We start from the raw sequence: 14,074 nt of genomic DNA, 5'->3' as shown, positions 1-14,074 counted from the left end.
ACGATTGGGAGGATGGGCCCCGCCCCATGTAGACGTCCTGTCCTGCTACCCCTTCGTCGGTGCAATTATTATCAAGGTTTTTCACTCGAACAATCTAAAATTAAAAAAACAATTAAATTTTACAACTGACCAGTAATACATTATTACTTTTCATTTTCAGGCAAGTTAATCAGTAACTCGGTGAATATCCATATCAATCACTAATGCTTGGAATATAATATATTAATATTAAATAAAATTTGAGGTCCTTAGAAGTGTTATGTTGTCTCCTCTCAAACAGGAAGAGTTACTTGTCATTTAAGTTCAACTGTTGATCTGTCTTTTGGTTAATGTCCAACTTTTGTTTATTTAATTTTATTACTATAATTTTTGACATGGAATATCCAACTGTGAAACTTTAGCCTTGTTTTTTTAAAGTTGACACATAGTATATGATGTGCAGTGCTCCAATCATCACTTGTTAGGTCACAAAAGTATATATATTAATTCCAAGAAAAGAAACATGGTTAATTTAATCCATGGTAGGTTTGGGCATGGTTATGGTAAGGCAGCAGCGCATGCCCAACTTGGATTGGCGCAATGATCCAATCCAACATAAAGGATACCCAAAATATCTAATTAACTAAACCAAGGGTGATGAGACACACAAGACTTTGACTTACGAGTGACATTTCTTGCCTTGTATTAAGTACATTCGGCTTTGAGATTTAGCTGAAGTAAATAATGGATCGAATTCTTAATGTTGTATGTGTCTACACTGTGCATGAATATTGTGATGTTATAATGCTTAAGACTGAAGAGGGTCAATTCAACCTGACAAAAAAATTAAAAAACCAAGGGTGGCGAGGAAGTGGATGTTATCAATTGAAACAAGTTCATGAACACCTCAATGACTAAGGTGCAACATGAACATGAACATAATGGGGGGAATGAATGGTAGAAACACCACACCAGGTTGCTCCTAACATTTGTCTCTGTGTTGTCTACTCACTCACTCCGCTCTCTCTGTGCTGCCTTATGGGCCGAGTTCTACTAAATTAATTATAAACTTACACCTACTGTCTTCAAACTTAATCCATTAAAAGTTTAAAACTCTGCATCTCTATCACTGCATTTAAAATGGACTCAAGCTATTTAAAACATATAACATTGAAGATTGAAGATCCTTTTTCTTTTTAAAATTAAAAAAAGAAAGCATCCATCACTCTGCTGTTATGTTCTCCAGTTGACTCTGATCATGTCCTGGTCTTTGGTTCGCATCCAATCCAGGTTATATTAAGGATGTCCACATCAAGTATCCTGCATCATTAATATTTCACATTAGACCAGAGAAAGACATTCAACATAATATAATACGTCCAAAGCTGAACAAATTCTTATGCTGAACCTTTTCCTTCCTGATGCAGAGAAATGAATCGAAGTGGCACAAAAACATGCTCCGCCCCTGTTTTAATGCTAGCTCAAAGAAAAAATGGATTAGTAGATATGACTTAGGAATGTAATAACATAAAATTGTACAGAATCCAGGGCCGGATACAAAACAAGAGAGAGATATCATTGATAGTATGAGAGGTAAAACTAAAGAAATTCCCATGTTTCCTTTATATACTAATCTATCTGTTTGAATTACATTAACGCTATAAGCTGCTATATATAGATTAAGTGTTACATGGAATAAGAAATAAGGAAGAAAGATGAAAGAAAAGGGCCAGGAGGGGGGAGTAGCAAAGACGAGTCAAACTAAAACAACTCAAACTCCTCACAATCTTCTGTGTCCTCTAAATCGTTTGCATTCTCCTTCTGAGCAGCCATAGATGGAGCACGACTTCCGAAATCACGAAATTTGGGGAGCTCTGGTGGCGCTGCACATCGTATTAGAGCCCAGTTCAGTCCTTCAAAGAAGGGATGCTGCTTTATTTCAGCAGCTCCTTTGACAGAACCTAACCGAGTTTCAGGATCCTTTATCAACAATCCTCTGATCAAATCTCTAGCATGGAAACTGACAATAGGAGCGCCTGGGAACTTAAGGCTTTGCGACACAACGTTGGATAACGTATCCTCGTTTGATTGGCCCTTGAAGGGAGTCCTACCATACAAAAGCTCAAACAAAAATATACCGAAAGTCCACCAATCCACAGCACTCCCGTGACCCTCACCTTTGATGATCTCCGGAGCAAGATATTCATAGGTTCCAACAAAGGAGTTAGATCGAGCGCTAATAGGCTCCACCACGAGCTGTGGCAGTGGACCAACCTGAGCATCAGCCTTTGTTTTTCGAGATTTCGCTCCGCCAGATATTAAAATGGGAGTAAAGCAGGAGACTTGCCAATCAGGTTGGAGACAGAAAGGCTGAATGCAGCTGGCATCTGAGCATGGACTTGACATTTTTCTTGTTCCATCCACCTCCTCCGGAGAAGATGATTTCACTAGCGTTGGATTCACGGAACATCTCAGTGACAAGTCAAAATCTGTCAGCATAATGTGGCCATCTTCTCTCACTAGGATATTTTCTGGCTTTAGATCTCGATATACAACTCCCAGCATGTGCAAGTACTCCAAGGCAAGAAGAACCTCAGCAACATAAAACCTGAGAATGAGCCAGCATAACCAGAGTCGATGAATGCTACAACGAATTACAACTGCACTTCTTTTGAGAAAAAAAAAAAAAAAAAGAAAAGTAGCTTGAGAACGCAAGTGCAAAATACTACACTATGTGGACGATATTGAACGTCAAAATAATAGATATCTTTAAATGATGAATAAGAAAGGCTGAAGATAGCCCATCAACCCTACCTAGCTGCTTGTTCTGAGAAACTCCGATATGGCTGCCTCTGCCGTAATACATGCAGATCACCACCTGGACAATACTCCATGACCAAGCAAGAAAGCTTATCTGTGGAGATATGGGAATATAGGGTAGGAAAAAATGGATGATCCAGCATCTGTAGGATCTCTCGTTCAGTTTGAGCCCTGAACATTTTCTTCCGGCTTGCCAAGAATTCATTGTCCATCACCTTTAAGGCAAAAAGGCAGTTTGTCCCAATTAGTTCTGCAAGATAAACAGTTCCAATATCCCCGCTACCAAGCTTCCTTAGCAGCTTAAAGTGCCTCAAACTTAAATTACCATGCTGCTGAACAGCTCGAATAGCTTCCCATCTCAGATGTTTTGACATATGAGGCCTGTAGCCAATGCGACTGGAACCACTTAGATTGCTCTCCTCGCTGATGCTTGTGCTACTACTATACTCACCAATGCTACTTTTTGAGCTTTGGGAGAACTCACCCTTTTCCTTTGATCTTGATTTCTCATCAACTTTTGTCACTTGAAATTTGGTTCTCTTGTTGCAATTTAACGTGAAACCAGGTTTGCATGAGTCCTTCTCAGAATTGATTGAGTTAATTTCAATGCTACCGTTTGAACTGCTGGGAGACAGCTTTTGGTTTCCTTTTGTTTCATGCTTCAAATCAGAATTGTCTGTTTCTTTGTCCAAAGTATTTGCAATCGATCCCAAATTGTTGTCAACTTTTCTCAGGCATGGAGTGGAGCTGCTTGAGGCAGAACAAACATCTTGCTTTACTTTTTTCTTAAAGAAGTTCTTGCTACTGACTATTGACTTTGCTAAACATGTATGGCTGCTTGTGGGTTTATCCACTCCATCACCAGTACTAGAGCAGGAAGGAGAAGACACACAAAGTATATTTGCTTTGTGTCCCTTATCTGCCATTGAAAAACTGTGAGCAGCAGCAGGATCCATTCTGCCCTCCAGCACAATCTCATTTGCACAAGCAGTCGGTGAAAAATTTGCAATTGTCGGTTTTTCACCTTCAACTTCTGATGGAAGAGGAACAATCTGATCTCGAGAAGCAAGCCTGGTTGTAGTTTCTTTCAGGTTTGTGGCATCAGCCAAGGGAACAGAATGATTAGCACTTGAATTTGATATGGATATCGAGACCCTGGGCAATTTATCAGAATGGGCAGATGCCTCTGGCACCAGGGAGATTTCCAGCAAGTTCTGTTTGCCCTCATCTACAACTGCTGTGTATAACTTTTTGATGTTGCCAGCCTCTGATACTCGTGACGAACTGCATGGCTTTGAGAGTCTCTTCAAAGCAGCCATTTCCGACGCCTGAGAAATGCACAAGCCTCTAAATGCCTGCTTCAAACTAACAGATTCGGAGATGCCGATTCCTGAGGCCTGAGCTGAACTAACTTTTATTGGCCTCTTAAGAGCACTCTTGTGTGAGCGTGATGCACCAAGACCTCTAGATGAACTTTGAATGTCAATACCCTGGAAAAGACGATTAATATCATCCTCGATAGAATACTTTTTCCCTGATTTGTTGGCATAACTACACTCAGGTTTTTCAGCCACTTTGAACTCAGAAATAATATCTTCGCTTGACTCCACTATCTCACATGTACTGGAAGAAGCCTCCATATTGGATAGATGTACCTGATCAGATGATCCAAACAACTGCCACTTCACTCTTCCGTCACACTTCTAAGCAGAACCATTTGATCAACTCCTCCCACTTAACGAACCATCCCAACCTGAAACTTTTGCGATCATATTTCCAATTAAAATTAGAGTTGAATTTAAACATATACAACAGCAAACCTAGAGTCGTCGAAGCAATAAGAAAAATTCATTTAATTGATTTCATTTCCAGCGATCGAATTAAATGCAAGCTTGAAAATTAAAAGCGCAGAAGAAAAGATAACCCTCCCCCCTTCCACCCTCCAAAAAAAAAACTTGAGCTTTCAATTAAATCAAAGCTAAAAATAATTGCACGATGAGAGACACATAATCCCCATGACCGAAAACTAATTGAAAAACAAGACAATGAAGAATGGGAAAAGTTAGAGAAATTACCTGGAACGAAGAGGTGTGAGCATTGAGGATAGGCGTGCAAGAGTGAATAGCCCCAAGACTAGGGTTTGAAGTTTGAACAGCGAGAGAGAGAGAGAGAGAGAGAGAGAGAGAGAAGGGGGGAAAGTAAAAGGTTGAAATGGTAATCACGAGAAGGATGAGGGCGAGAGTAGTATTAGTGTATAGCCGCTAATACAGCTGAGCTGAGAGACTACCCATGCATTCATTCACCATTCCACACACACTGTGTCGTAAGTAATGGTAATGGCGGAAACATTTATGATTAAAGTTGTGATGCAGAGATACACATGTTTATACATGAAGAATATCAAAATGAAACTAACATGTGTTTGAGTGTGAGCGTGACACACTTACACAACACACTCAATCTTTAAATTCAGTAGCTGTAGCCTGTAGGAGCAGGTCGTTGTATACTATTGTAATACTACAACCTTCAAGGGGCTGGTCCTACCTTTATCCCTTATATTTCACACTTCTATACCCTACTAGGCTGCTGCTACTACTATACGTTATACAATAGATTTTTTCTGCTATCAAACAAAATCACCGATTCTTTTTACATGTACAGTACTGTATTATTTTGTATTCGGTACTGTCTGTCTCTCTCTCTGTCTATATCATTTTTTAATGTTATTTATATTTATATACTTCCATTTCCGCTCCTGCCGCTTTTCACACACACACACACTTTGCTTTCATTTCTACTTAGCAGATAACACATCCTTATTCGAAATAAATTCATGTCCTATGTAATATGTATCTCCTGCTGCTCTTTGAATACTCTCTGTATCCATGAAAAATATAAATGCTGACAAATGTATCTCTATATAAGAATAAAATAATAATTGTACACGGAAGATAGTTTTTATGTGCCAAGAATACCCTATCGGATCAATTATGTAACCAACGTCCGAGTACTCTTGGCACACGGAAGCTATCTTCCGTAGTTATAATTGTCGTTTTATTCTTATATAGGTACATTTGTCAACATCTATATCTTTTATGGGTATAAATGATAATTTATTCGTAGTCTCTGCTATGGCCTACATCAAACGATGTCACTACAAGAAAGCATTACTGTGAACGAGAGTGAGTCTAGGCAAGGCTCACGAGCTACATCGCAATATGACACACTACGTGCATGTTTGGGCGCCATTATTTTGTTAAAAAAAGATCTTTTTTTCAATGAAAAAAGATCTTTTTTTATTTTTTAACGTGTTTGGCAAATTTCTAGTAGTAAAAGTAAAAGCACTAGTAAAATTAAAAAAAGATCTTTTTTGAGAAGCTGTAATTTACATCTTTTTTTAAAATATCTTTTTTCCTTAAAAAAAAAATGTTTTTCGTGTAATAAATGAACAAAAAAGTACTTTTATATTGTTATACCCAAACATAATTGATAAATAAAAAGACCTTTTTACATGAGATATCCAAACATAAAATTACTTTTACTTCTCTATAAGATCTTTTAAAAAAAGATAATTCAAAAAAAGATCTTTTCTCAAAAGCTCACCCAAACAAGCCCTACATCATATTCATGAATCTATGTTGCACTTAATTTGTTGGTTACGTTGTATCATGTTAATTAGTAGCAGTTGTGCTTGACCCCAGTGCCTTAATTTGTTCCAATCCAATTTAATATTACGCAAGCGGTGGACTAATAACTAAGATTGAAGAGGATCCGCTGGCAAGGCTCTTAAGATACAACAACAATATTAGTGGGTGGTGGTTGCAAATCAGGGAGCAATTGCATTTGAATGACAAGTTAGAGACATTGCTGGCTGTTACCTCATTGGATTTGGTCAATGGTCCCTCTCCTCTCATCTCATCTCATCTCATCGCAATCACAGGATAAGTATAATATAATTATAACTTCAATGTGTCCCAGGTGAGGAGGGCCTGCCTGTTTGTTTATATAGAAATCTCAATGAATTAATTAAGTGTATCGATCATCGATGCATCAAATTATGGAAGCTACCTAGCTAATAACGAGTCACGTGGAAATGCCATTCACAATTGGTTGCAAATTCATGTCTACCTCCCACTTAATCCGTGGAGTTAATGAAAAAGGCGTAGGACATGTGACATAAATAAAGCTAAGGTTAAGGGAAGCACGACACTTGTTGCATCATCAAACCTTAGAACTTGAAGCCATGATGCCCCCACCCCAAGCAAACAAGAAAAGAATCAATTTGCTTTTACTTGTATGTGTAATAATGATGCGCCACCCAGTAAATAAGACCAAAGAACCAACAGAACAAAACCACACCGATCCAACAATAAATAAATAAATAAAGGAGCCTTTCTCTTTCCGAAAAGAAACCAACAGATTAAAGATAGGGAAGAAAGAAGTGGCCATGAAGCAAGGCATGGATAACTACTGTATATAACTAATTGTTATTATTGATGTTATGATACGAAAGACTAATAATAATACTAGGTGTGTATGTATTTGAAGTGGACCAATACCAAGTGCTCTCTCACACACCACACCTTCTTCCTTAGCTTTTCTCTCATTTGAAGGTTACGCTGCCCAAGACAAACAGAGAAGACAACACCACAATCTATCGCCTTACTGTACCCCAAAACTTTGCTCATACTATTCTGATACATGAGTATAAAAAATAAAATAAAATCACAACCTTTTTGTTTGATCTTTTCCCCTCTTCATATAAAGTACTTTACTGCTGCTGGGCCTCTGGCATGCTGGGTTAAAAGTTAAAACCGAATGCAAGTACCTCAATAGGGTAAAGTAACAGTTCCTCACTTTTAATTGATGCAATTCAACTCTATCATCAACCATCAATACTAACTAGTGTTTGATGAGGGGGGTAATATATGATAGTCTTCTTCAATTGGAAAGATCAGTTCATTATTAAGAGAAATGCTAATATGGACTCAACTTCATGGTAGATCCTATGCAAGATAACAGATCAACGTATGATTTTACAATACTTAGGTTTTAAATGGTTATCAAATGTAGGCTTTATTGTGAACCCAAGATTACAGCAATATTGCTTATTATTATGGACTTTTAGTTCATCCTAGAGACACGAAACTAATTGCCATTTGCAAAGTAAAGGTATGTCATAAAGGGGAAGAAATGCTGGCATGTGAAGGATCTAACTTTGAACAAAGTTTTAAAAGACTTGGGACCGATTCTAGTTGAGCTGTAAGCTTCTTGGCCACATGATGAAACTAGTTTACTAAAATTGACGACACTCTTAGCAGTTATTTAAATACTCTGTTGATAATATCTGCCAATTTATTTATTAGAACCCCAATAAAAAAAATCTAAAATTTAAAAATAGAGTTTGGTTTCTTTGCTAACTTACACACACAATAGAGTTGAAGTATTAAACATGAGCTCATCATAGAAATAGTAAAACCAAGACTTTGTCATTAAAGCTCCAAATGAAACCTATCTCTCGCAAGTAAACTAAATCAAATTTTATAATTTATATGTCTCTTTAGACCCACATCCTTATTCGAGCAATTCATTCTTCTGAAATGCCGACTAAACTAATTCTTAATTTCTTATTAACTCAACTTCTTGAATTCAAGACAATGCAATTCATCAGCGAGTAAAGTTTCACCAACTATAGTAAAAGAAAGTACCTGTCAACTCTAAGCCATCATAATACAATTCAAAACCTTACCATAGGAATCTCTATTTCGCAGTTTCCTCTATATCAGCATGCGATCTTCAAATTCTTTCAGACTTAATTGTTCTGAGTACTAGCAAATTATAAATATATATAAACAAAGCAAAGTAACACAACTAATATGACAGTAAATATAATTGTTATTTTTATTCCGAGACAGAAGTCAAACACTACCACATATAATCTAAGCTTAAGAATTATTGTTTTGGGGAATCCTTGAGTTTTCATGAACCACTTTAATGTATTTTATGTCTGAATGGTGGTATTCATTCTTTCACTAATCCCCGACTTGAAACTCATCAAACTTTTCACTCCATATATCATAACATGTAAGCCACTGAGATATTGAATTCAAGTTGCATATCAAAATTCACAAGTAATCTTGACTTCTTCATAGGTATAACAAGGACATGCTCAATAGAAAAGACATAAGAAGGCCACGACCTCGCTGGATTATTTGACCCAGCACAGTTCTGATGATGAAACTGAGGGAAAACGCTAATTATAAAATGTTGGGTTCACCAGTCAAAGTTATTCAATATATACATCTAACTTTGAATTGTGAATATTTAATCCAGTCTATACTACATTCCAACAATTGATGATTTTATTTGAATCAGTCCATCAAACACCTTTAACACAAAGGATTAAAAATAAGGTCCTACGGTTCTGATTATCAATTATATTTACGAGTTCTAAAACTAGTACCAGTAATGTTCTGTAAAATGAGTCCATCAAATGAAAGGATAATACCACTAGCAACAAATTTGATCTTAAGAAAGGTTTGATTCAGGCTAAAACATAAAATTCTCAAGCAAGTTTATTGTTTAACAAAAAAGGTACTTGATAATAGTAGTCCTCTATACTAGAAAACAATAATTACCTAAAAAAGATATACTTTAAATAGACTAATAATCACTTTAAATTCTTCCCAATATCCAAAATTCATATACATGCACTTTAAAAATAGGTGAAGCTGTACAGTGAACATTTGAATTAAAATGGCGATAAATGGGTGACCAGAAGGAAGCACATGCCTTATAAGCAGAAAACGTCTCTGTGAGAAGACAAATATGTAACTTCCACCAACATGCTCCACAGAGAAACTGATCTCTGTTGTTGATCAGATCATGCATGGAAGATCTCAATTCCAACGTGATAATAATTTAAACAGAGTTACGTCATAAGGGATTTAACTCTATCGAATGCAGGATAAGCCACGGCATATAAATAACCAGATGATAAATAATACTATACATACAGCTGCATCAATTGCTAGAACAATGCGTACTTGGTGCCACCATTTCTTGCGAATGTTTTGAGGGCCTGATCTCATCCTCATTGAACCCATATCCTTTTGCAAAGAGGGCGATGCACCTGCACCACCTTGGCTAATGCAATCCAGATTTCCTAAATCAGCCTTTGGTCCTCTGTCTGTGGATTTTCTATGCTCCTCTAACTCAAGATCTCTCATAGCAATCACATGATCCTTTATTTTCTTTTTCTCTGGCTTGCTAGATTTTCCCAATAGAGGAGCTTTTGTTGAACTAGCACCTTCAATTTGTCTATTCAAGTTACTTGGTGAAGGAGACAAGTTGGCATGAAAAGATGAGCAAGTTCGATCCCTCCGATTGCTGCCATGTGAGACACTCTCCAATGAAGTAATCAGATTCTGAATGACAGGAACCAGTTTTTCCTGAATGTGAGTTGAATTCGTGTTTTGTAATTTGCCCCTCGAACCCTTTTTAGCTAGCTTTCGGTATTCATCCCTGACATGCTCCAAAAACCGAAGAACTTGAGAGTTACCGACACCTTCATCAACAATTGCAAAGTAAGCATGCCCTTCCTCCATGAGAAATCCGTAAGTCCTTCTACCTAGGGTCTCAAAATACCACCTGTGGAAAGGAGGAGCCATCTCCAAGCACAAGGTTGCCACATTCTCAAGTTCTTGGTCTCCACCATTATATGCGTACAGGATGTGATTACCCTTAGAAACACAACAGTAATGAACTTTATTTTGAATAGAGTCCATTGTAAATTCTGCAAACAATATCCCAGATCAGATCGCAGCAAATTCGACTTGGATGGAAGGTCGCCCAATCAGACAATTTACATTTCTGCTTCTGTCTTTCTTTCTGAGTGATGGATGTCAAGTTGACTTTGTCAAACACTGATCTCAACTTAAGAGCTTAAGCAAGCATGATCTGGCAGAAGAGGAAGCCAATAAACTCCTCAAGGAAATAAGCAAAAAGCAAGGGCAATGAATTCTCCGGGTAATACAAAGAGAGAGTTTCAGCTAAGTATTGAAAATGGTGAATGAAACCCCTCATCCCTAGTCCCTACCTGACAATAAGCAAATATGCATGCATATAAGAAATCAATTTCAATTAAATCCACTGACAAGCACATTACATCGTTTCACCAAGAGCGCAACAGAGCCTAAGATCACAGAGTCAACATCAATCAATAGAAAGTAGCTTGAAATGAAGTTTTGGCACAGAGAGAGAGATTGATTTAATAAAGGAGTTTGAAAATATTAAAGTGAAGGCAAAGTCGCAAAGATCCATACTTGGCGGCACTAGAAGGAAGCTGGGTGGAACTTGAGAATCAAACAAGTTCGTTGGCGAAAAAGGGGATTCCCAAATGAAACTGAAATAGTAATGATAGTTGAAGTTGGCTTTGCAAAGAGTTCAGTAACAGTAACAGAAAAAGATCGTGTAAATAAATACATAGATACCTGGTTCATGTGAGCTCGATTGAGAGAGAAGGGGGAGAGAAAGAAGACGCGTGAGAGAGAGCGGAGAAGGACCAAAGTGCCACCAGGTCAGAGACTCAGAGGTCAGGTTATTTTTCCAATTTTCTTTTTCAATCGTATTAAATATTCTAATGCATGGTAAAGCAGGAAAGCGCTCTTATTTTCTAACGTCTGTCCTTTCTACTAAGTTTTAATTTTGTTTATAATGTGTAAAATGTTTTATTTTTGTCCGAAAATTATTATTTTGATTTGTCTTATGTTTGAATTATAACTCTATTTTTTAATTTAAAATATTGATCTTTTAGTATTTTCTATTTAATTCAATTATAATCGAATCAATTAATTCAACTATTAAGAATTTGACACTTATAAGTTATAAGTTATGACTAGGGCTATGGAGAAGTTATGCTAATGAGCTCCTCGGGGAGAGCGACGTGAAAGTTCGCATGCATTTGGCATGGCTGACAACTTCTTACGAACTTGGTGGCATCTTTCTGTAAGGTCGGCAAATAGAACCCAACTCGGATGACTTTCCTGGCTAATGACCTTGTCCCGAGGTGGTTTCCGCAGATACCATTTTGGACCTCTTCTAGTACTTCAACCGTCCTTGAGGTCGGGACGCACTTCAGCAGTGGTGTGGATATTCTCCTTTTATAGAGGATATTTTTCACCAAGATGTAATTCTGTGCTTCCCTTCGGATTTTCTTGGCTTCTTTTTTCTCTTTGGGTAGGATGTCGAATTTCATGTATTCGATTAGTGGGTTCATCCATCCGAGGTCGAATCCAGATATTTCAAGGACGTCTTGTTTGGCCTCTGTTTTTGAGACAGAGGGTTCCTGGAGAATTTCTTATATCAGGCTTCTATTGTTCCCTCCTGGCTTGGTACTAGCTAGCTTGGAGAGGGCATCTGCTCTGCTATTGAGATCCTAAGTTATGTGTTTAACTTCGGTCTCTGCAAAACGTCTAAGATGCTCCAAGGTTTTGTCTAGGTACCTCTTCATGTTGGGGTCTTTGGTCTGGTACTCTCCATTTATTTGGGAGGTCACCACCTGAGAGTTGCTGAACACAACTAATTTGGTTGCGCCGACTTCTTCTACCAGCTTCAATCCCGCAATCAAGGCTTCATACTCTGCCTGATTGTTGGAAGCTGGGAATTCGAATTTGAAGGAGGCTTCTACTTGAGTTCCCTCTTGGTTGACTAAGATTATGCCTACACCGCTTCCCACTTTGTTGGAGGACCCATCCACGTACAGCTCCTAGGTTGTGGAGGCTTCCTCTTGATCTCTTGCATATTCTGCTACGAAGTCAGTGAGGCATTGGGCTTTGACTGCCGTCCGAGTTTCGTACTTCAAAACGAACTCTGAGAGCTCTATTGCCCATTTAACCATTTTACCTGCAATATCCGTCTTCTGAAGGATTTGCTTCATGGGCTAGTTCGTTCGTATCCTTATTGTGTGGGCTTGAAAATAAGGTCGTAGCCTTCGTAAGGCTACTATTAAGGAATACGCAAACTTCTCCAGTTTTTGATACCTTAATTCAGGGCCTTGTAGAACTTTTTTGGTGAAATATACAGGATGCTGCCCGACCTCGTCTTCCCGTATTAGAGCTGATGCTACAGCTTTGTCTGCTACGGACAAATATAGGACGAGTTCTTTCCCGATTCTAGGTCGGGCCAGAATGGGAGTTTGGCTTAAAAACTTTTTGAAATTCTGAAATGCTTCTTCGCACTCAGGAGTCCATTCGAACTGGCATCCTTTCCTTAGTAGAGAGAAGAGTGGTAGGGATCTTAATGCTGATCCTGCCAAGAACCTGGAGAGAGCTGCAAGTCGGCCGTTCAACTGCTGGACCTCCCTTAGGCAAGTCGGGCTTTTCATTTCTAGGACTACCTTGCACTTGTCGGGGTTTGCTTCAATCCCCCTTAGTGTCGGCATAAATCCCAGAAATTTTCTAGCCTCTACCGCGAAGGTGCACTTTGCGAGATTCAACTTCATCCTGTGCAACCTTATGGTGTTGAAGACTTACGAGAGGTCCGCCAAGAGGTCAGTCTCATCCTTGGTTTTTACTAGCATGTCGTCCGCATAAACTTCCATTAAATTTCCAAGGTGAGGAGCAAACACCTTATTCATCAGCCTTTGATATGTGGCTCTAGCATTTTTCAACCCAAAAGGCATGACCACATATCAATAGTTTGCTCTAGGCATGATGAAGGATGTTTTTTCTTGATCCGGCTTGTACATCGGAATTTGGTTGTATTCCGAGTATGCGTCCATGAACGACAAGTACTGATACTCCGAGCTGGAGTCTACTAAGGTATCAATGTTTGGAAGTGGATATGGGTCTTTGGGACACGCCTTGTTCAGGTCAGTGTAATCGACGCACATCCTCAACTTGCCGTTTTGCTTTTTGATCAGCACCACGTTTGTCAGTCACGCCGGATATTTAACCTCTTTGATGAAGCCGGCTTCTAGGAGGGCTTGTACTTGTTTTTCCACCACTTGAGCCCTTTCGGGTCCAAGCTTCCGTCTTCTTTGCTGAACAGGTCGCGATCCGGGGTAAACTAAAAGTTTATGCGACATGAGTTCGGGATCTATCCCTGGCATATCGGAGGCTTTCCAAGTGAAGAGATCAGAATTTTCTTGTAGGAGCCTTATAAGTTCCTGATTCATGTCTTCTTTCAGATTGGCTCCTATGTTGGTATTTTTTCTTCCTCTTTTCCAACCTGTACCTCTTCAGTTTTTCCCACTGGTTGTGGTTGCAACTCTTCC

General features: G+C 38.5%; 2 protein-coding genes across 9 annotated transcripts; both read right to left on the bottom strand.

The window, feature by feature from the left end:
* Positions 1–1,579: 1,579 nt before the first annotated feature.
* On the bottom strand, positions 1,580–5,511 carry LOC107645066 (serine/threonine-protein kinase D6PKL1). Of its 4 annotated transcripts, none has more exons than XM_016349077.3 (3): positions 4,875–5,511; positions 2,794–4,552; positions 1,580–2,647 (listed from the first exon to the last, which is right to left on the bottom strand). In XM_016349077.3, exons 2-3 carry the CDS (start codon positions 4,437–4,439, stop codon positions 1,741–1,743), a joined length of 2,553 nt encoding a protein of 850 aa, XP_016204563.1. In that variant the 5' UTR covers positions 4,440–4,552; positions 4,875–5,511; the 3' UTR covers positions 1,580–1,740. The 4 variants fall into 4 exon arrangements, with proteins under 4 accessions (XP_016204563.1, XP_088354016.1, XP_016204564.1 ...); XM_088497890.1 differs by having other exon boundaries at positions 1,580–2,587; XM_016349078.3 differs by having other exon boundaries at positions 1,580–2,587; positions 2,794–4,558; positions 4,875–5,368.
* A 3,809-nt stretch (positions 5,512–9,320) lies between these two features.
* Positions 9,321–11,482, bottom strand: LOC107645067 (SNARE-like superfamily protein). 5 transcript variants are annotated; one of them, XR_015899020.1, is made up of 4 exons: positions 11,292–11,428; positions 11,124–11,203; positions 10,898–10,993; positions 10,622–10,758 (listed from the first exon to the last, which is right to left on the bottom strand). XR_015899020.1 is itself a non-coding variant. In XM_016349083.3 (2 exons), the coding sequence occupies exon 2, from the start codon at positions 10,584–10,586 to the stop codon at positions 9,753–9,755; it is 834 nt and encodes a 277-aa protein (XP_016204569.1). In that variant the 5' UTR covers positions 10,587–10,758; positions 11,292–11,420; the 3' UTR covers positions 9,321–9,752. The 5 variants fall into 5 exon arrangements, 1 of the variants encoding a protein (XP_016204569.1); XR_015899017.1 differs by lacking the exon at positions 10,898–10,993 and having other exon boundaries at positions 9,321–10,897; positions 11,292–11,482; XR_015899019.1 differs by lacking the exon at positions 10,898–10,993 and having other exon boundaries at positions 9,321–10,758.
* Between the last annotated feature and the right edge of the window lie 2,592 nt (positions 11,483–14,074).

Source organism: Arachis ipaensis, chromosome B9 (assembly GCF_059453495.1).
Source record: "Arachis ipaensis isolate K30076 ecotype BB chromosome B9, ASM5945349v1, whole genome shotgun sequence".
Classification (NCBI taxonomy): domain Eukaryota; kingdom Viridiplantae; phylum Streptophyta; class Magnoliopsida; order Fabales; family Fabaceae; genus Arachis; species Arachis ipaensis.
This window is presented reverse-complemented; position numbering and strand designations above follow the sequence as displayed.

Excerpts from the sequence above, each read along its gene's own strand:
- LOC107645066 (XM_016349077.3), bottom strand. The coding sequence starts at position 4,439 with ATGGAGGCTTCTTCCAGTACATGTGAGATAGTGGAGTCAAGCGAAGAT. Across the intron at positions 2,648-2,793 it reads TTCTCAGAACAAGCAGCTAG|AAGTGCAGTTGTAATTCGTT; the intron begins GTAGGGTTGATG and ends TTTTCTCAAAAG.
- LOC107645067 (XM_016349083.3), bottom strand. The coding sequence starts at position 10,586 with ATGGACTCTATTCAAAATAAAGTTCATTACTGTTGTGTTTCTAAGGGT.